The sequence below is a fragment of the Euleptes europaea genome, chromosome 18 (genome assembly GCF_029931775.1).
Source record: "Euleptes europaea isolate rEulEur1 chromosome 18, rEulEur1.hap1, whole genome shotgun sequence".
Taxonomy (NCBI): domain Eukaryota; kingdom Metazoa; phylum Chordata; class Lepidosauria; order Squamata; family Sphaerodactylidae; genus Euleptes; species Euleptes europaea.
Window position 1 is genome coordinate 11,104,392 of NC_079329.1, and position 22,702 is coordinate 11,127,093.

The following is a 22,702-nucleotide window of genomic DNA, read 5'->3' on the forward strand; positions in this document are numbered from 1 at the left end:
TAACCCTCTTACGTTCTGCAACGGCTGTAAGAAAAAATATATATTCCCGAATCCAGTTTCCAGGAGAGCTGTCTAGATCAGTGGTTCCCAAAGTGGGCATTACCACCCCCTGGGGGGCAGCAGGGTGGTGGTGGTGGTGGCTAGAGGTGGCCCCCTTCAGTTGTGTTCACTAATTGACAATAGATCAAGCTGTGGCACCATGCTGGCAAATTTGGTGGAAACTATCAGAATTTCCCCCCCAAACTTTGAAGAGCTGGTACCGCTGGATCAAACTGGTTCATCAGTTTTGTTGAATAAATTTCAACTAGAAAGTTTTAAGTTGATTTTGAATAGACGTGCAATTAATTGTTACTGGTTTGAAATTTTATTGTTCTTCTTTAGTGCGTCATGCAAACCCCTATTTTGAACAGTGCTTTTTATAGGGTTGAGTTTGTGGAACCAAGGGGGTGGCCCGAAAAGTTTGGGAACCTCTGCTCTAGATCTTAGCAGGCGTCTGATGATGCCTGAAAAACCAGCATGTTGTTATTCTAGCATAAATTTTCGTGTATTTGTAGTCCAGGAAAGTTTGTTCCGGAATAAAAAAATCTGTTAATTTCTGCAGCAAGAGTTTAATGGCCCCTCCCCCCACATTCTTTTGATCTTGATGTGTTCAATACACCAATGCCGCCACCTTGTGCTCCAACCTGGTATTGCAAAACCAAGCCTTCAGGTGCTGATTCGAAAGTCCACCTGGTAACGGCAGTCACGGCTTTTTAAAAATCATTTTTGACTCAAGTTACGATCCATCGTTTGGCACTGCGATATTCTTCCAAAAAAGGTTTACTTCACAAGAAGGTTGTGGGAGGCTGTCCGCCTCCTCCATGGAACAACTGGGGGGGAAATTTAAGTGCTTGAAGGGTGGGGTGGTAAAGGCTTGTCCCCACTAACCATCATAGGTGCTTAACACTAAATTAAAGCCAGGCTCAGGGCCCAGTGGAAGAAATAGCTTCAGTTATTAGCTGAGCAAATGCCAGAGAGGGTGCTGTCTTCCCTTGCCACAATGCTCCCCGATGCAAGGTGGGGTAAAAAGACAAGAGCGCGGGAGTCCATGCTATTGCTTTTATTGCATAGGTTTGGGGAGTTATTAAAAAAATAAAATAAAACACAGTCTCCTAGACCAGGGGTGGGGAACCTTTTTTCTGCCAAGGGCCATCTGGATACTTATAACAGCATTCGCGGGCCATACAAAATTATCTGCTTAAAAATTAGCCTGCTATATTTGGTCAAACATTTAGCCAAGAGGCACGACCGGAGATAGCTTCGAGTGTCTGCCACATAGAGCGACTCGCTTTTGAGCTCTGCCGTCCCCAGCTGGGCCCAAGAGATTCAGGCAGGGCAGCATCCTGAGCTAGAGATCTGCCAAGACCCATGAAGGGCCAGACCAAATGATTACGCGGGCCTTGTACGGCCACCCGGGCCTGATGTTCCCCCCCCCCACACACACCCCAACGGAAGACAAACCATTAAAACAACGCAACACTTTGCAGAGGCGTTCGCTTGCATCTGGCTGGTTGTACAGGACAAGCAAGGGGCGTCAGCTGCCCTTGAAACCCTCCCGGGTTACAAAAGGGGAAAGTGGAACCAGCAGAAGCGGGCAGGCTCACGGGGTCTGGAAGGAGGCAGAATTTCAGGATGGAGGAGCTCTCAGAAAAAAAGGCCCGGACAGGTTCTGAGAGAGATGCAGCAATGTTGATTCTATGACCTTAGGCAGTTCATGAGAGGGAGGGCACCTTGGCCATCATTTGGGCATGGAGAAGGGGTCGCTAGGGGTGTGTGTGTGGGGGGGGGAGGTAGTTGTGAGTTTCCTGCATTGTGCAGGGGGTTGGACTAGATGACCCTGGTGGTCCCTTCCAACTATGATCCTATGATTCCATTACGAGATGCAGACATTTACCCAGCATCCTTCAGTGGAATTGAACAGTCGGGTTTTTGCCTCACGCTAATGGCAACAAATCCCAGAAATCTGCTGTGTTTATTCCTCTAAATTCGTTTTAAGCCCCCTCTGGACGGTGACTGTACCCCCAACTGCCATAGAGAATTATTCCCTAGACCGGAAAGCAAGCCTCCATTCGGTAAGCGGGCAGAGGCACTGTGGGAAGGGCTAGACGGGGCGCCGCAATCGCGGCGTTCACGTTATAACTGCACTTCTCAAACAAGATCCTGATCTTTGACATTTATTGTGACACGTCAGCCTCACAAGTCTGCTTGCATAGGAACACATAAATTCTGCGCCGCAGCAGCTACATTTGCAGTGGCGGAAAACCCCCCTCCCCAGAACAGCAGTTAAAAAACCTTAAGGATTTGTGAAACTTCTGACAGGAATCCTTAACTCCTTGGGAGACCAGGTAGTAGCCAACCATCGCTCATGGGTCAAATCGAGACGCTGTCCCACAGACGAAACTCCAGTGGCCCCACCAGACTCTTCGACCATTCTCCTTGATAAGCAATGTAGACTTTGGACCCTACAGTAGGATATTAGCCAGTTTGGTCGCCCAGTGACTTTATTTTTTAAAGACAAACTGCATAAGTTCGTGAATGACACATCTTATCACTGGCTGTTCATATAAATATTTGTCATGAGCCTCCAGCTTCTGAAGCAGTCTATCTCCAGGACACAGTAAATCAGAATCAACGGCTGGCTGGTCAGTGCTAAGAAACTGCGGCCTGGGCCTTTGGGTCTGAGCCAGCAGACCAATTTTAACTCCTGTTAAACAAACACAAGAGCGGCAGATACTGAATCAAGAGGAAGATGGCTCGGCTCCGTACTCTCCGGCTCTGGTGCGAATCGGCCGGCCTATTTGGTCACCAGCTCCTGGCATACAGGCTGTACACCACTTCACAACAGAGGTGGCGCCTTTTTGCCCAAGTGATCTTCCTGGCTCAACAGACAAAATGCGCATACGCTGAGCAGCATTTAATAGCCACACACGTCTATTAACAATATCAGATCATTTTAATTGCTTATTAATCCCCACATGGTGGGGAGGAAAATAATCAGCCTATTAAAATTAAACCTGTCATCTACCATTGCACAAGAGAAAGCTAGTTACATTCATCCAGTGTAAACCCAGAGGGGTGGGTGGGAGATCACCATCTTCCAGGAATGAATGGAGTTAACCTCTCTTTCCCCCCACTTTTTGCAACACCCTAAGTGGGCCACAGCAGGCTGCAGAGAAGTTGGGCTCCTGTCATTTCCCCAGACACCCCTGTGGTCACCCCCTTCGGAAGGAACGGCAGAAGAACCGACACAACTCCGGAAAAGTGATCTGGGATCCAGTACGTTAACAGTTCAAAAGGGAGGCAAATGAGTAGATCGATTCAGAGGATGGGGGGTGGGTTACCTCGTGCCTCCAGTTCAAGTCTTTTCACCGGGGGAGCATCAGGGCAATCAGCGGATTAACCTGGACGATATGTCGCTTCATCTTCTGTTCCCACCCTTGCCAAACGTGAACAAATGCAGGCTTTGAGGGGCATGCTGTATAGTCGATGGTGACTCTCCACGCATGAGGAGCAGAAGAGGATGGTCATAGAAGTACAGGACTCATTATGGATCCCACAGGCTGGCGCTCACATCCCGTTCCTGGCCCGAACGTCCCCTGTCCTTAGAGACACAGCAATGGAAACTATGCCATGTAAGTGAGGTCACCCTACGCAGTAAAAGGAGAGACCCTCATTTGCCTCCCATAGTCAAACTATGCAGGATGGGCCACTAGGTCACCCCACAGCTTGGTCAGCAGCAGAGGATTATAGAAGAGAAAAAGGGGGGTGGGTAGAGAGACCTGTTATCGTAGGCTCAGTAAGGGGGTATATGGCATGCATGCTCAAAGGCCTAGAGAGGCAGAGAGCGGCCATAAGTAGTTCTCCCTCTGGTGCCCGAAGGGGGTATTGCACGTTAGGAGGCTCTTCTCTCCAACACCATCTCTCCTACCACCCACCCACCCTCCCTCCCTCCCTCTTGCAGCAATGTGGTAGAAGAAACGAATACAAGTCAGACCAGATCTGTTATGTGCCTGAGAAATGGTGGTGGTGGGAACCTGGGTCAAAAGGTCGTAATCTTGGCTTTCTCGATGCCTGTGATTAGGTTGGCCATGCCATGATGGATTTGTCCTTGGATGGGGCCATATTCCGCCCTCTCGCCGTCGATGGTGATGATGCCCTTGCGGGTGAGGGGTTCCAGGCGGAAGGCGCGGACGGGGACGTGGATGAGGTAGGGGCACTCCTGTTCAAAGTGAGTGCCTTTCTCCATGGCCAAGAAGAGGCGGATCAGGGCTGCCCGGGAGATGCCTGCTTTGACGTAGCAGAGGTGGATGAGGCCGTCGTTGAAACAGGCAAAGGGGACGGATAACAGGTCGGCGCCCAAGTGAGTCTGGTAGATGGCCAAGACCATCACGAAATCGTCTTCCACCGTCACCCACGACTTGGGCACCGGCTGGTCGAGCGGGGCCAGGAAGTGGTCCGGGGGGCCGTGGATGCACCGGGTAGAAGATGTGTTGGGCGTGACCACGGTTGGATTCGCCAGTCTTGGTCCCTTGCCATCGGCGACCAGCCCCTCGGGCAAGGTCTCAAAGTTGAAGTTGGGGGGCTGGAAGCCGGAAGAAGGCGGGGAGTTGGGCGACAGGGTGGGCTCGTCGGCAGGCTCCACCCCCTGGAAGGAGAAGGCGTGGCGTTTCTCGCAGAGCCCCATGTCGGAGATGGTGCGGTGCAGGGGCATCCGCTGGAAGGGGAGGCTCCCGTTGGCTGACATGGTAATGCTACGCAATATGGGCCGGTGAGCCACACTGTCCGGAGCTGGCAGGTAGGACAGCCTGCCCCGGTACGTGTTGAGAGAGGCCAGGCGGACCATGAGGCCCATGGTGAAGCGGGCCGGACCCATGTGCCTGTACTTCTCGGTCTCAATGTCCACGTCGGAGATGAAGCCCCAGGCCACGCACAAGAAGGAGAAGGAACGGGAGCCCGACGAGGTGGTGATGGACACGAGATCCATGGGGGAGACGGCCCCGTGGCAGAGCAGAAGAGTGCAATTGGTCAGCAGCTCCTGGCCCAGGACTTGCTCGAACCTGAGCAATGGGTTAAGAAAGGAATCAGAATTGGGGGCGCTGACCTCCTCGCCCGCCCAGCAAATGGCAAGGGATGTGTGCAAGAGACTATTAACAAGGAGTCATGATGCTCAGAAATGGGAGAAGGTAAGCACTGAGTAATGCTGATTACATCTTGACAGATAAGCAACAACAACAACAACAAGAGTTGGTTTTTATATGCTGACTTTCTATCTTTTAAGGAGGATCAAACCGGCTTACAATCTCCTTCCCTTCCTCTCCCCACAACAGACGCCTTGGGGATTTGGGGATGGAGCCTAGGAAGGGCAGAGTTTGAGGAGGGGGTGGATCTCAACAGGGTAATAAATGCCATACATTCCACCCTCCAAAGCAGCCTTTTTCTGCAGGGCAACTGATCTCTGTAGTCTGGAGATCAGGTGGAATTCCAGGAGATCTCCAGCCACGACCTAGAGGTTGCCAACCCTATCTTTACTGCACTGGGGAAAGGTGTTATTCAGAGATATACTGAAGAAGAAGAGTTGGTTTTTATACCCCTCTTTTCTTGATCTTTAAGGAGTCTCAAAACGGCTTACAATAGCCTTCCTTTCCCCACAACAAACACCTTGTGAGGTTGGTGGAGCTGAGAGAGTTCGGACAGAACTGTGACTGGCCCAAGGTCACCCATCAGTCTTCACATGGAAGAGCGGGGAATCAAACCTGGTTCTCCAGATGAGAGTACACCGCTCTTAACCACTACACCACGCTGGTTCTCTGGATACACAGGCTTATAAACAGCAAAGGGAACTTTGGCTCCTGAAAAGAGGTAGCAGATGAACAGGGCACTGGAGATCAGTTGTAACAGCAGGAGATCTCCAGCTAGTACCTGGAGGTTACCAAGGTTCAAAAGACAAAAATTCTATGATACAGAACACATGCTTGGAAAAGCTTTTCTGAACCCGCGGAGGTCAGAGCACATGTTTGTTTCATCTTTTTCATTTTGGAGTCTCCCATTGATGTTACTCATGTCTGAGTTAAGAAGACTGCTGTAATGTTACAATGACAAGCTGAAGAGGATGACGAAACGCGTAATTAACCGGGACCCGCGTTCTTGCCGAGTCCAGTTGCGTGGACAGCTCTCGGGACGGTGGTCTGGTTTTCCTACGGAGGCATCTCTGTGTTTCAGCGTGGTTGCTTGTTGCTGGAAAGTGGATCTGTGGACTTTTTTCATAGAACTCTGTGTGCACGGTTGGTTTCCATGTATATTGGATTTGTATAATATTGTCTTTGTATATGTACATCATATTCTTGTATGGTGTATCAGTTGTTTTGTATTATAGAATTTTTGTATTTTGAGCCTTGGTGCTGCCTATTTTTTTGTAGCCTTGCTATTTGCAGCATCTTATGCAATTTGTTTAGGAGCCCCGTGGCGCAGAGTGTTAAGCTGCAGTACTGCAGTCTAAAGCTCTGCTCACGACCTGAGTTCAATCCCGATGGAAGTCGGTTTCAGGTAGCCGGCTCAAGGTTGACTCAGCCTTCCATCCTTCTGAGGTTGGTGAAATGAGTACCCAGCTTGCTGGGGGTAAAGGGAAGATGACTGGGGAAGGCACTGGCAAATCACCCCGCAAACAAAGTCTGCCTTGGAAACGTCGGGATGTGACGTCACCCCATGGGTCAGGAATGACTTGGTGCTTGCACAGGGGACCTTTACCTTTATGCAATTTGGTTAGATTACTTTCTAGTACCTGGGCAACCCTAGGTCTGAGGGAGGCTGAGCTAAAAGTAAGCCCTGGCTAACACACTGCGCACTCTCCTCCCCCTTCCAAGACAGGGAGGCACAAAGCATCCAGTCCAGTCTTCCACTTACCCCGCACAGGAATTAATGGCTCCAGCCAGGGCATTTCCAGACCCACAGGGGAGAATCCCAACAGGCATTTTAATGGCTTCCTCCCAATCTGGTCGTTCCATCAAACCATTAATAACCTGGAGGGAAGGAAGGTGGGGGAAAAAGTGTTCAGAACCTCACTTTTAACCAGGGGTCCCCGGCCTTTTTGAGCCTGCAGGCACCTTTGGACTTCTGACACAGCATGGTGGGCGCAGCCATTTTGCCAACTTACCTTCAGTCACACAGCAAAGATCATTGTGCTGTGGCAGCAGCTGCTGCCAAAGTAACATTTTTAAAAATCTGCAAAGCCAATCAGACCTCCAGAGGACAATCAGAAGCCTCGCTGGGCAAAAGCCCCACCTTACCCTGCCCACAAAAAGGAGCCATGGCTCAGTGGTAGAGATTTGCTTGGCATGCAGAAGGTCCCAGGTTCAATCCCTGGCATCTCCAGTTAAAGGATCTGGCAGTAGGTGGTGTGTAGGAGGGGGAAACAAACCCCGTTTTCCAGAGTCCACTGCTCTTAACCACTACACCAGAGTCCACTGCTCTTAACCACTACACCAGAGTCCACTGCTCTTAACCACTACACCACACTACCTCTGACTATCTCGGAAATAGAGGAACAAGACACATAAAGACCATGGCTACTTAAATACATATTTTCTCTGCTTCGTTTGATCTTGTTCATAAAAAACTGAGCCAAACTCTGGAAATGTACTTAGAAATTAAGGAAAATTTTAAAAAAATGATGGATTTGGGCTTCTCTCAACTTGCCTCCAACCCTGCCCCCCAATCATTTTTATTTTGACAACAGATTTCAAGCAAGTCACTGAATCCATGAGGTCTAGACGCTTCCTCTTTTTGGGTAAAAAGATGACTAAAATAGGATTCTACTGAGACCTCCCCTTATCACACACATACACCCCTCACAGCAAAGCAGTCCAGGGGATGTGCATGCTATTTGGCCCAGATAGAAGGGAGATGGGGAAGTGCAGCCTAGTGATAAGAGTCAGGGGGGAGATTCTCAGAGGCAGCAACTGCCATTTCTCAACTGGCGCCTTGGGAACCATACCTCATAAAGAAGCCCGTCTCCCGAAACCGCCACGATGCCGTCCCACTCCGCTAAGCTGATGCTCTGCACCAACTCCCGGGCGTGGTTCTGTCTCTCTGGAAGAGGGGGGAAAAGAGGGGGGGGAAATCAGTTGAATATTATCGCTGCAGTTCACATCTCCACTCCATACACACGCACACAAAACTGGGGGACTGGAGAGGACTTGCATATTAGGGAATCTCATTTCCTCCCTCCCCGTCTGTTCCTTACTTCCCCCCCCCCCCACCTACCTTTTGTCTCTCCCCTGCGGCTTCAGTTTTCCTTCCACCGGCAGCCCTCTCTCCCAACTTTATTACCTTGACCTGTTTCTGCCCCGCCCCCGCCCCCCGTCCAGTCTCGCCCCTCCCCGACCCTCTCTTCTACCCCATCATCTTCAGGTTTGTTTTCCCGTTTATTTATCCTCCCATCCCCACTTTTACTCTCCACCCTCCACTTCCCTTTTCTACTATGGAAGCCTCAGCTACGCAGCCATCTCCTGCAGTTTCTATCTGTGCACCTGACTCTCAAGGGTATGCTTCCTCTGGATATGGAGGTTTCGTTTCGTTGTCGCGGTGAACAACTGTCGAGAGAGACTTACTGTCTCAGAATCTGGCTCAGTCCTTTCCAATGCTAGCTAAGCAATTTCTTTCGGGAAGCAGGGTGTCTCCAGGCACTCCGCCAACACCCCCGGGGTTCACCTTATCCCCAGGGCCAGTTTCCATTGGCAGAAGCCTCACCTGTCTGGATCAAGTTGAAGCTGACGTCGGCCTCGGTGATCATGGGTAGGATGTGGGTCTGGCACCACTGCAGGGCATTCCCCTTGCCTCCGAAAGGGTTTAGCAAAAGCAGAAGACGGCGGGGGCGCGGCAGGAGGCTGCAGGTGATCTCTGCAGAGAGAAGAGGCTGTAAGACGCCGCTGCCGGAGGAGCAGAGAGTTGGCACCTGAAATCTCCCACCTTGCGCAAAATCCAGTAGGCCTCCGTACACACTGAAGCTGCCTCATACCAATAAGTCCACCCATTTCAGTACCGTGCATGCTGATCGACAACAGCTCTCCAGGGCAGAGAAATGTATTCCCTGGAAGTTGCACATTGGAGATGCTGGGATTTGACCAGAAACCTTATTTGTTTTGTTTGTTAGATTTTTATGCCGCCCATGAAGGCAGCCACGAAAGAGCTAGAAAAGATTCTGAAGTGTAAGGATGCGTCACTGGCCACCAAGATCAAGTTAATTCATGCCATTGTATTCCCTACTACTATGTATGGGTGTGAAAGCTGGACATTGAAGAAAGCTGATAGGAAGAAAGTAGACTCCTTTGAAATGTGGTGTTGGAGGAGAGTGTTACGGATACCCTGGACCGCCAAAAAAACAAATCAGTGGGTTATAGATCAAATCAAGCCCGAACTGACCCTAGAAGCTAAAATGACTAAATGACTAAACCGAGGTTTAGGGCCCAGGTCAGCAAATTACCATCACCTAATCGACATCCGTTTTGACATGTGGAAGGTGACAGGCCCAAAATGTTTTTTGGGGAGTGTCTGAAAACCAGAACTGTCACCCAGTTAATAATCCATACAAGGGTTATTTAGATTGCGTTTTCAAGTGTAAAACAAACCAGCCTCTCCTGCATCCTTTTAGAGGCACTGCAGCGACGGTGTGCTTCTATAGTTGTCCTGCTGGAACTTAGGACACTCTGATATGTTTCACACTCACTGCAGAATGTCTTCTTTTCATCTAAATCTTTGGGAAACGCTGACAGCTCATGATCATAGAATCGGAAGGTACCTCAAGGGTCATCTAGTCCAACCCCCTGCACAATGCAGGAAATTCACAACTACCCCCCACACCCCCAGTGACTCCCTACTTCATACCTAGAAGATGGCCAAGATGCCCTCCCTCTCATCATCTGCCAAAGGTCATAGAATCAGCATTGCTGACAGATGGCCATCTAGCCTCTGCTTAAAAACCTCCAGGGAAGGAGAGCCCACCACCTCCCGAGGAAGCATGTTCCACTGAGGAACCACTCTGTTAGAAAGTTCTTCCTGATGTCTAGACGGAAACTCTTTTGATTTAATTTCGACCCGTCGGTTCTGGTCCGACCTTCTGGGGCAACAGAAAACAACCCAGCACCCTCCTCTATAAGACAGCCCTTCAAGTACTGATGGCACTTTATAAACACATACACTAGGATTGCCAGCTCCAGGTAGGGAAATACCTGGAGATTTTGGGGATGGAGTCTGAGGAGGGTGGGGTTTGGAGAGGGGAGGGACTTCAGTATCTGACAGCCCTTCAAGTGATGTCAGCCTCTGGCCTGGAAACTGGGAGTTCTGCCCCACCGCAACCTTCCTGCTGGCATTTCATGCACAATGGGGTGGGGGGAAAGATGCAAACAGCGGAGTGGCTGCTACACAGGAAGGAAGAGCTATTATCGAGGGAAAGGAAGCCACAGCCCTGGGCTCCAAATAGCTCTCTTGGCACCAAGGACAACTAATCCGCTTATGACTACTTGGTAGAGAGCTTAACTGTTTTGGGCTGCGGCGTGGAGGCTGACAGCTGACTGGGAGGTGCCTGCCACTTTCCTCCATACAGCGCCTGGTGAGACATTGGCACTAAACTGAGCCAGCATGGTGGAATGGTGGTTTGGAGTGGTGGACTCTGATCTGGAGAACCGGGTTTGATTCCCCTCTCCTCCACATGAGCAGCGAACTCTAATCTGGTGAACCAGGTTGGTTTCCCCACTCCTACACATGAAACCAGCTGGGTGACCGTGGGCTAGTCACAGCTCTCTCAGCCTCACCCACCTCACAGGGTGTCTGTTGTGGGGAAGGTGATTGTCAGCCGGTTTGAGTCTCCCTTAAGTGGTAGAGAAAGTCAGTATATAAAAACCAACTGTTCTTCTTTTAAATGCTTTTTAAAACAACAAAAACCAGGGTTGTATTCTGTGTATTCTGATTTGCAGTTGGTCTCTCAGTGGCTCAGGCAAAAAAGCATTTTAAACGGGGCATACCAACCCGGTTCACCAGACTAGCATCCACCGCTCATGTGAAGGAGTGGGGAATCAAACCCAGTTCTCCAGATTTAGAGTCCACCGCTCCAAACCACTACTCTTAATCATTACACCGGTTATACTTAACCGGACCACTAACCCTTCTAGGCCAGAACGGTCTGTTTTGATCAGCATCTGTTGTCCAGGGCAGTTCCCCCGCACTCGCGACCTGAGCTCGTTTTAGCTGGAGTTGCCAAGGGTTAAGGGGATGCATGCGAGGGAAGATGCTCCACCACTGAGCCAAGCATCATTCCCAAATTATAAAGCAGGCAAATGATTGCAGCTTTCGCACCAGGGAACGGCCTGAGCAGTTGCGCATTGGAGCTAGCGTGTGAACAATCCCCAGCACCTCCTCCAAAACAAGTCCCAGGACTCCTCGCCTACACAACGCAAGCATAACCTGCTCACAGCAGGGTGTCGTGTGCATCCACAGGGAGATCTGCCCTCCCTTTCGGACATGCTGGTGCCTGGGCTGTGAACTCTGGGATTCCTAATGCCTTGAGTTCTACATCCCCCCATGCCGAACGGAGGGTGCCACCACACCTTTAGGCGGATGAGGATTTGTTCAGCTCCTCTCTGCTTGCGAGGAGGACCGAGAGTACGAAGCAATCCCAGGGATCTCAGCTTAGCCCTTGCCGAAACTTCTCACTGGGGGCGACCAAGCAACTGGGAATTGCCTCCCTCTCAACAGCAACGAGGCAGTCAGAAGCCTTGTGAAGTTCAAAGAGCTGTGGATTTATTTTCCCACGCCAAGAGCTGAGATTAGACCCTGAGGTACTGGCTAAGAGCCAACAGAGAGGGCACCATCTTGCCGTGGGCATCAGAGAGCTTCTTGCTCATGCCCATATTAAGGAGGAAGAAGAGTTGGTTTTTTATGCCGACTTTCTCTACCACTTAAGGAAGAATCAAACCAGCTTACAATCACCTTCCCCTCCCCACAAAAGACACCCTGTGAGGTAGGTGGGGCTGAGAGAGCTCAAAAAGAGCTGTGACTAGCCCAAGGTCACCAGCCAGCTTCGGGTATAGGAGTGGGGAAACCAAGCCGGTTCTCCAGATTAGTGTCCACCATTCTTGTGGAGGAGTGGGGAGTCAAACCCGGTTCTCCAGATTATTGTGTGTAAAGTGCCGTCAAGTCACAGTCGACTTATGGCGACCCCTTTTTGGGGTTTTCATGGCAAGAGACTAACAGAGGTGGTTTGCCAGTGCCTTCCTCTGCACAGCAACCCTGGTATTCCTTGGTGGTCTCCCATCCAAATACTAACCAGGGCTGACCCTGCGTATCTTTGGAGATCTGACGAGATCAGGTTAGCCTGGGCCATCCAGGGCAGGTCAGGAGCAATCTAGGAGGCAGAATTTCCCCAGTTTGAAATACCTGGCTGGAAGATATGTACACCAGAGGCAGAGGGCCTCATTTTGTTTTGGTGGTAGAAAGTTACAGACAACTTAACGGCGACCCCCTGGTGTTTTCAAGGCAAGGGACGTTCAGAGGTTGCTTGCCACTGCCTGCCTCTGCATCACAACCCTGGTCTCGCATCCAATTACTAACCAGGGCCTACCCTCCTTAGCAGTCTGGCAAGGCCGGGCTAGCATGGACCAGCCAGGTCAGGGTTTTTGTTTTACTGTATTGTAATTACAGATTGCTGATTTCTTCTTTTTTTTTTATAAGCTGTTTTGGATTGTGCTTTGCAGGAGAAAATCAGGACACCTAATTCAGATAAGTAAAATGGCTCCAGCGGGTTGAAACAGAGAGCATGTAGGACTTGGATCAGAGGACACAAGGCTGCATTCAGACATCACCAGCCGGTGTCCATCGTTTCATGAGCTGTTGTCGGGCTTGGGAACCCCCCACCTTCAGCTCAGAGGCTGAAATGGAAGCCTTTTTCAGCTAACTTCCATCAGTCATGATATCCAATCCAAATTAGGGTTGCCAGGCCCCTCTTCGCCACCGGCGGGAGTTTTTTGGGCGGAGCCTGAGGAGGGCGGGGTTTGTGGAGGGGAGGGACTTCAATGCCATAGAGTCCAATCGCCAAAGCGGCCATTTTCTCCAGGGGAACTGATCTCTATCGGCTGGAGATCAGTTGTAATACCAGGAGATCTCCGGCTAGTACCTGGAGGTTATGTACATATAAAGTACCGCTGATGCACTGAATATAATGGTTTACATAATTTCAAAAACGTGATTTCCAACAAATGATTCAAGTTATGCGACAAAACCATCTATACAAGTTGCAACAAAACATCTATGCACGTTTACAAGGGTTCGCGAATCTTATCCTCGGTTTCGCTTGAGCACAAAACAGCACAGTCTGCCGATATAAATATAATTAATCCGCTTGGCAACAGGAGCAAACTCAGAAAGTCAAGGTTTTCCTGTACAGCAGCAACAGACTTCTGAAGAAGCTAACGCAATCAGCGAAACAAGGATAGGATTCATAAAACCTTGTAAACTTGCAGATTGTTTTGTTGCAACATGTATAGATCGTTTTGTCGCATAACTTGAATCATTTGTTGGAAATCACGTTTTTGAAATTATACAACCCATTATATTCAGTGCATCAGTGGTACTTGATGTACGTGTGTGTTCCAGGTACCACTCCCCTTCTGGTATTGTATACCTAGTACCTGGAGGTTGGCAACACTAATCCAAATGCAGGCGACTTGGGGCGAAAACGCACGGTCGCTTTAGTCTTCTTTATTCCCTGTTTCAACCAGGATTCAGCCAGGATCGAACACATGCGTTTTTGCCAAATGTGCGTTCGATCCTGGCTGAAACAGGGAATAAAGGAGGCTAAAGCGATCATGCGTTTTCGCCCTTGGCCTAATTCGGGTGAGCTGCCTGACTGCCAAAGGGAGCTTGGACTCTCAAAAGCGCATTCCCCAAAAATATTGTTAGTTGCTATGGGGCTGTGTGTGTTAAATGCCGTCAAGTTGCTTCCGACTCATGGCGACCCTATGAATCAAAGTCCTCCAAAATGTCTTTGACAGCCTTGCTCAGATCTTGCAAATTGAGGGCTGTGGCTTCCTTTATTGAGTCCATCCATCTCTTGTTGGGTCTTCCTCTTTTCCTGCTGCCTTCAACTTTTCCAAGCATGATTTGTCTTTTCCAGTGACTCTTGTCTTCTCATAATGTGACCAAAATATGATAGCCTCAGCTTAGTCATTTTAGCTTCTAGGGTCAGTTCATGCTTGATTTGATCTAGAACCCACTGATTTGGTTTTTTTTGGCAGTCCAGGGAATCGGTAACACTCTCCTCCAACCCCACATTTCAAAGGAGTCTACTTTCTTCCTATCAGCTTTCTTCAAAGTCCAGCTTTCACACCCATACATAGTAATAGGGAATACAATGGTGCTACTCGACTCAAATCTAGCTCTTGCCTCCCAGAAAAGGAGGTTCTGAACCAGGGCTTGGCCATTGCGGAGAATCTCACAGTGCCGTCCTAAGCAGAACCACACCTCCTGAGACCACCGACTTCAGTGGAGACAGATGGGCCACTTCCCAGGAAGGAAATGAACCCCCACTTAGTCCAGGCGCCCACAAGTGGACCTCGCGACCGACAGGGAGCGTGTAAGAGAGGCCGTGAACCAGATTCGTGTCTGTCCCAGCCTAACTTGCGATTCGCTTGTGCCACCCCAATATAGGTCAAGATTCAAATTGCTTCTCACCCAGGGCCAGCCCAAAACCACTTCTGCCCTCTGGAAGTTGAAGTATTGCTCACCCCACCCATTTTTTCTAGGGCATGCCAAGCAGTTGAAACAACAGCATCTTCTGTGGTCGAGAACTGGCCGGCACACTGTTTTCCCATTTTCAGTGTCCGACCCTTGACAATTGTTGCTGACTTAAGGCAACACCTCATGGGGTTTTCCAGGCAAGAGACAGATGGAGGTGGTTTGCCATTGCCTCCCTCTCCACAGCAATCCTGGACTTCCTTGGTGGTCTCCCATCCAAGTGCTAACCAGGGCTGACCCTGCTTAGCTTCCCAGATCTGACTAGATTGGGCTAGCCAAGTCATGCTAACTACCGTATTTTTCCGTGTATAAGACGCCTCCATGTATAAGACGGCCCCTATTTTTTTGAACTCAAAATTAAGAAATTAGGGGTCGTCTTATACATGGGGGCGTACGGAAAAATACCGGAGGGGAAGAGAGTGGGGACCCTTAGAAGGCCAGCCACCAGCTGGCCAGAGTGACCGGCTCTTCCCCACCTGCTCTCTTCCCCGCCCATCAGCTGACGGGCGGGGAAGAGAGCGACCTTCCGTGTATAAGACGACCCCCATTTTTTTCTAAATATTTTTTAGAAAAAAGGGTCTTTTTATACACTGAAAAATACAGTAAATTGTGATGCATTTTTATGTTATTAATGCAGCAAAATAAGTTTAAGTTTGATAGGAAAGTGTTGCACAATTTCAGTCCTTCCCAAGGTCTCCATTTTCTTCATGGGAGGGAGGGGAACAGCCCCCCCCCATGACTTCAAAATTTCCAGAAATGTTACATCTCGGCTTGGATGTAGGACGCTCATCAAGTTGTCTGGGTCTACCCACTCTCTCTAAGCCTAACTGTTCCCGCAAAATCGTCACATGACTAAACGGAGGCTCTTCCGAAACCAGCCGGGGAAATAAGCCTAATCAAGCCTTCCCACCCCCCCTACAAACTGAAGCATGCATCTGCTCACTAAAAACGCCACACATTTGCATTGGTTGTCACAGTACATCTCCCGTCTAAGATGTTCGGAACATCAAGTTCAGCGCTCACTCTCAGATTGCTAAAATCAGCTTCTGAGCGAGACGGATGCACGTTGGGCGAGCCAAACGGAATCACGGAGCCAGAAGGGGGTCAGAGCACCATCACACCAGCTTGCTGACTTTAGACGGAAGTAGAATCTGTAGCAGCAGCATTTATACCAGGCATCCCCACGTATATGGTTTCTTTCTGGGCCACCGTGCTTGAACTGATTAAAGGGCAGAACCCAGAAGCTGGTGGAGGAAAACCGCTCCACCACCCTTGAGGTGCTGAGATGCTGTAAAATTCCATCTAGTTTCTCCACATACATGAAGTGGCTGGACAACATTTCTGGACCTCAGTGGCCCAGGTTAGCCCAATCGTATTCGATCTTGGCTGCTAAGCAGGGTCTGCCCTGGTTAGTTCTTGGATGGGAGACCTCCAAGGAAGTCCAGAGTTGTTATGCAGAGGCAAGCCATGGCAAATCATCTCATAAGAACATAAGAAAGGATCAGACCAAAGGCCCATCAAGTCCACCAGTTCTGTTCACACGGTGGCCAACCAGGGGCTCTAGGAAGCCCACAAGCAAGGCGACTGCAGCAGCATTCTCCTGCCCGTGTTTCACGGCAGCTCATATAATAGGCATACTCCTCTGATACCGGAGAGAATAGGTATGCATCATGGCTAGTATCCATTTTGACTAGTAGCCATGGAGAGCCCTCTCCTCCATGAACATGTCCACTCCCCTCTTAAAGCCTTTCAAGTTGGCAACAGGGCCTTTTCAGTGAGGGCACCAAGGGCATGGAATGCCCCTCCCACCAAGGGAAGTTTGCGAGACTCCCTTACTGTTAGTTTTCAGGAAGCCGATGAAGGCGTGGTCTCCTAGTTGGTCTGGCTGGATTTTTTCTTTTAGAATCAAAAGCAACCAAATCACAGAATAATCGTATCTAGTGCATGTTTATCCTGATTATCCACCAAAGAGCTCAGGGTGCTATTCATGGTTCTACCTTTCCTTCCCCCTTCTCAGCTACCCTGTGAGGTAGATATTGCCTCCAGTTGCCTTTCGCAGCTCAGCTGGTGCAAACCGGACAGCGACTGGGACTGGAGACAAATACCCTCAGCACAAAACTGCAACCAACTGCACGCTCAGCAAGAAAATTAGTCTCAGTAAGGAGGAGCCTGTTTACATACCAGCCCAAGGCCTGTCACATTTTTGACAGGTTGGGAAAGGGTGCGAAGTGGCACATGAACACATGAAGCTGCCTTATACTGAGTCAGACCCTTGGTCCATCAACGTCAGTATTGTCTACTCAGACAGGCAGCAGCTCTCCAGGGTCTCAGGTGGAGGTCTTTCCCATCACCAACTTGCCTGGTTCCTTTAACTGGAGATACCTGGGATTGAACCTGGGACCTTCTGCATGCCAAGCAGATGCTCTAACACTGAGCCACAGCCCCTCCCCTGACCTCAGTCATTTACCCTTCTCCTATTCCCCACAGGCTGTGACGCCGTGAAGCGTCTTTCGTTCCCTCAAAGAGATGAAAGCCAGCCAGCCATTGCTAGCGGGGAAACTCGGGACATGCCAGACAGACTATTGTGAATTTCCTGCATTGTGCAAGGGGTTGGACTAGATGACCCTGGTGGTCCCTTCCAACTCTCTGATTCTATAAACTTAACATGGTCTCCCTGTCGATCTCGCTACCCAGAGAGGAAAACCCGAGATTTTGCCTCCTGTTCAATATTTCATCAATTGCGGCCTGACCCACAGAACTCAAGGGGAGCCCACTGAGAACCACCTGAATGCTGTTCTGGGGTTCTGTTTCTCGGTCACGTGAGAATGTGACACAGCAGGAAGCAGAGGACCAGCAGAGGCAGCTGGCAGGGATCGGATACTCTCACAGTCTTCAGCAGAACATCTTTTGTAGATGAAAGATGAGCTCCAGACTCTTGCAAAAGGGGGAAAAGAGATCAGAAACCGAGTCTTGTTCCTTTAAACCAGAAGCAAAATCCGAGATCTAGGATTCAGAGATGGAAGATTCGGGCGCTCTGGCTCCCAGACTGCGTACGAGGGAAGCCAGCACAACCACCAGCCTGTGCCTACCAAAGATGCATACCGAGACAGCATCAAAACAGAAGCCACAATGCGTTTTACTCCCATTGGGTGAGTCTGGCTTCCGCCCACGTTCATAGCACCCATGACAGAAGCATACCAAAGAACCAAAGAGGGACATTGCTCTGCCACGCCTTTCCTCTCTTGCTTTAAAAGGGGTCCACCTTTCGTTTTAATTTTTTTAAAAAACCAACCCATGTATGTTTATTCATTTAAATCAGTGGTTCCCAAACTTTTCGGGCCACCCCCCGCTTGGTTCCACAAACCCAACCCCAGCGCCCTCTACCCTACCCTATAAAAAGCATTATTCAAAATAGGGTTTGGCTTGGCATGACGCACTAAAGATCATAACAATAAAAAGTCAAAACAGTAACAATTAATTGCACATTATTCAAAACCAAATTTAAACTTTTTCGTTGAAATTTATTCAACAAAACTGATTAACTTGATCCAGTGGTACCAGCTCTTCAAAGTCTGGGAAAAATTCGGATAGTTTCCACCAAATTTGCGAGCATGGTGCCACAGCTTGATCTATTGTAAATTAGTGAACAACGCAGTTGAAGGGGGCTGCCTCTAGTGCCCCCCTGCTGCCCTCTTGCCTCTTAGTGCCCCCTTGGGTACCGTAATCCCACTGCCTCCCAGGGGGTGGTACTGCCCACTTTGGGAACCACTGATTTAAATGGTCATCATCTTTTTTGTTCTCCCTTTGGAAAGTGTGTAATTGACTTTAAAAGGTAGATGTTCTGGGCATGGCAGAAACAGGAAAGTGGGTTTGTGATGTTACCAGCGCTGGGAAATTTATTTATTTGATTTTTAGGCCACCTTCCCTAACCAGGTCAGGCCACAGAGAGGTAGCACTGGTTTTCTGTGAGTTTGACCTGAGAGACAGAATGGTTTATTTGTGCCTAGCATGCCTCCAGAGAAAACCCTGCCACTCCGGGAATAAAAGTTCACACCCTAAACAGCTTTTCCCCAAAACCAAATGCTGCACTTGGGCCAAAATCCTGGGAAACCATTTGCGCCGGTCATAAAATGTGCAATTCTACAACTCAATTGCCAAACAGGTGATAAGTTTCTTTAAATGAGTAACTCATTCAACGCGTGGAGAAAGTGAGAAAAGCCAAGAATTCTGGGAGCTGTATGGTGGAGGCTTATTGGCTACGGAAAAAGGAGGCAGGATGTTTCATGGAAGTCAAGACAGAGTGATAACTGAAGCGTTGGGCCCCCACCCCGACCTTGAACCTTATCAAGAAGGCAAGTAGATCATCTTACATTAGAGCTGAGCTAGATAAAATAAAAAGAGGGTGCAGTCTGTAACATGACCCTCTTTGCCTAAGGGCCAGAGATCAGACTGACTCTTTTCCCTCTTTGGCAAGGGCACTGGATTGCTTAGGAGGCTTTGAGAGCCAAGGCTTCTGGATCAAGATGAAGAAGGAGAAGAGTTGGTTTTTTATATGCCAACTTTCTCTACCACTTAAAGGAGACTCAAACCGGCTTACAATCACCTTCCTCTCCACACAGCAGACACCCTGTGAGGTAGGTGGGGCTGAGAGAGCTCTAAGAGAGCTGTAACTTGCCCAAGGTCATCCAGCTGGCTTCGCGTCCAGGAGTGGGGAAACAAATCCAGTTCACCAGATTAGCCTCCGCCGCTCATGTGGAGGAGTGGGGAATCAAACCCGGTTCTCCAGATCAGAGTCCACCGCTCCAAACCACCGCTCTTAACCACTACACCACGCTGGCTCTCAGATGGAGAGCTAGTTCCTTGCAGTGGAGGCAGGAATGGGAGCTGTTGTTTCTTGGCTTTTGGGAATGGAACAGGCAGATCTGCATATCTGGCTAAATTACACGTTAAGAGTCCCACCACTATAGGCAGAGGCAGGCAAGGAAATCACAATCTTGGAAAGCTATTTAAAAGGATCCCTGCATGTAGAAATCTAGCACACTGGGTAGGGGGGGAATCTAGCCTAGTACCTTCTGCCTGATGTGGTAGCCTACCACAGGCAGGGAGGGTTTTTGTTCTTGAACCAGTCAAAAACGTAACGCACTTTCGGTCTGAAGCAATGCAAACTAGGGAGGACCCTACATCTTGCTAGCAGTCAGGACGCATTGCTTCACTGGGCGAAGAGCCCGATAAGTCAGGCATTATATAGGGTATGTTTACCTGTCTCGCTCGAGATCGGAATGCCCAGCACCAGGCATTTGATGGCAGCTGCCCACCTCTCCGCTATCGTTTGGTTGCCCGCATAGCACTCGGCATTGTCCACCTGGAAGGTCCTCGCAGTCCGCTGCCGCGCCCGGCCGGAGCCCACCGCCACTTTCCGCTTCTTCAGCGGGTAGGTGTAGATGCAGAAGTAAGCCGACCGATCGGTGAGCGTGTGGCTCCGTAGCGTGTGACACCCCACCACGTCGACCAGGCGCACCACTGTCCGGTGATCCGAGTCCGGCTTGGGCACCAGGCGCTGGATGTGCAGTTCGGTCCACGTGAGGCTGAGGGCAAACCGGGTCCCTTTGGGGGGATAGGCCCCAAACTCCCCGTGCAGCAGAGTTTCGGAGCCATCCCGACACGCCTCCAGAGCCAAACTCATCTTGCCGTGGAGACCCAGTTTTGCGGTTTAGTAGTCTGCTTTCTAAAGCACCCCTCGAACAACAGGTTCCAACAGACCACAGCCTCTCCTCTCTCTCAAGACCTCTCCAAGGGCTCTGAAGAGCAGGATTTAAAGCCTTTTCATTTCCACACAATTTTCCTGAAGTCACTGAAGGACTGGAACATCAGTTGAGCCAAGAACCTTCTTCCACAGCAGAAACAGCTCCAGGGTCCTCCCTTTCTTCATTCAGTCAGATCCTTCGTCTCGGAACACCGAGCAGATTTCAAGAAAAGAAACGATACTCCCGACTTCTTTCACCCCACTGTTCACTACGGGGAAAAAAAAATTGTCCGGGTAACATTTAAAGCCCACAGGAATGAAAACCAGCCTCCCTGATCTTCTAGAGATCTGGAACGAGGGGCAGGGAAGAAAGAGAAGGCTGTGCTATCCAATAGGGAGCACAAGAGAGGAAAGCATTCGTAGAGCAAATTCTGAACTGCTTAGTAAGACAGGTGTCCCTTCAGATCCAGTAGAGCTTGTTTTCAGCAAAATAATTTCACCCCTTGGCAAAGAGTTTTAACATTCACCCAAAAAAGCTTTCCAGAGCAGGGAACTACCATCGAGCGGAGTGACTCATAGCACCAACCCACTTCTCACAAGCCCCCGTCTGCTTTTCAAGACTGAACAGAAATGTTTTCCCCTACCCTAGAGGTCAGAAAAAGGGAGAGGAAATCGGAGCTGAAAACAGAACAAAGGATGCTGAGATGGTCTATTCAACTGATGCTGCGGTGGAAAGAGAAGTAACAAAATAAGCAAGGGCCGGTATGTCGGTCACAGGTCCTACGCTTCTGAGAAACAGCAGTTTTGTTTAAAGAAAAAGAGTAAAACAAACACCACGGCAGCTGGCTTCGACCGCAGCCCCACACGGTTTGGATTTTACCTGAAGCTCTTATATTGCATTGCATTGGTTAAGGGGGGGCGGGCGGGTGTCCTCTTAGCCAATTCCACACCCCACTTTTGTACACTGAATGAGGGGAAAGGCGAGAGGATGGTGGTTGCTGCAAAAATAACTGAGCTAGGATGGAGGAGGGGGAGAGGTTAAAGGGGGAGAGGTTTTTTTTTTAAAAAAAAGACACCCAACTCACCCCCTCATCAGGCACCTTTTGTCCAAAATATACAAGACCCCACTGGGGAGAAGTGGAGGATGGGGGGAAAGAAGAGAGCGGTACCTCCAACAGGCTTTTCTAATACCTCGGGACACCTGCTATGCTTTAATCTCTCTCTAGCACCTCTTCGCATTGACGTCTTTTCTCCCTGCACGCCTCATTCCCTTCTCCCTCCTTCTTCTTCTCCCCTCCCTTCCCTCTGTGATCTTTCCCCCACCCTCCAGTCCAGCTCTGCTGGCTCCACTCTCTTTCTAAGGCTTAAACCAGGAAGTGTTCTATTTTCTACCTGGAGGGGGAGGCATGGGGGAAGGACTCGAAAGGGGCGGGGTAGGGCTCCCACCAGCCTATCACGAAGCAGCAAACGCGTGCGCGAAACCAATCAGGAATCTCATCGCTCTCCACCTTCGCGTTAGACGTTGGTGTTGGGGCCTGCCATCTTTGTTGAGGGCAAAGCTGTCGCGAAGCAAACTAGCGGCCTTCTTAGCTAAGGGGGGGGGGAAGCCGCTCTCTAGTAAACATGCCGGAAAGGAATCGTGCCCAAACAAGACGTATTTTGTTTTTTTATTAAAAAGATGTTTTTATTAAAAGAGATGTTTTTTATTATTTTTATTATTTTTATATTATTATTATTATTATTATTTAAAATAGATTTTTTTTATTAAAAGGAAGTTTTTCTTCATACTGGTCAGGAATCGCTAGCTGTGTGGGCAAGGTCAAAGCAGAATGAGGCTTCGTTCTCCCTCATAAGCCAACGGCGGCCATCTTTAGTAAGGGAAAAGAGCGTCATCTCTGGCCCTAGAGGGCATGGCAGCCCTTTTGAACTCGGGCGAACGTTTCCCTTTCACTGGAATGGACAAGGTGGCCATCTTAAGTGAGGGAAACGGGGAGAACGAATCTCGCAACGCTCTCATGTTTTTGTGGCCATCTTGGATGTGGTCAAAGCGTGGAACTTTCAAGGGCCTCATTACTGTTATCATCCGCAGCGGCCATCTTTGTTATGGGAACACGGGCTTTTATTGGTTGATTGGCTGCT

The 22,702-nt window shown here is 49.6% G+C and overlaps 1 protein-coding gene across 1 annotated transcript; it reads right to left on the reverse strand.

Annotated features, from left to right (window-relative positions):
- Positions 1 to 4,078: 4,078 nt before the first annotated feature.
- SPHK2 (sphingosine kinase 2) lies at positions 4,079 to 20,560 on the reverse strand. Its single transcript, XM_056863460.1, has 5 exons — positions 20,080 to 20,560; positions 8,785 to 8,934; positions 8,030 to 8,124; positions 6,940 to 7,055; positions 4,079 to 5,096 (listed from the first exon to the last, which is right to left on the reverse strand). Exons 1-5 carry the CDS (start codon positions 20,501 to 20,503, stop codon positions 4,079 to 4,081), a joined length of 1,803 nt encoding a protein of 600 aa, XP_056719438.1. The 5' UTR covers positions 20,504 to 20,560.
- Positions 20,561 to 22,702: the final 2,142 nt, after the last annotated feature.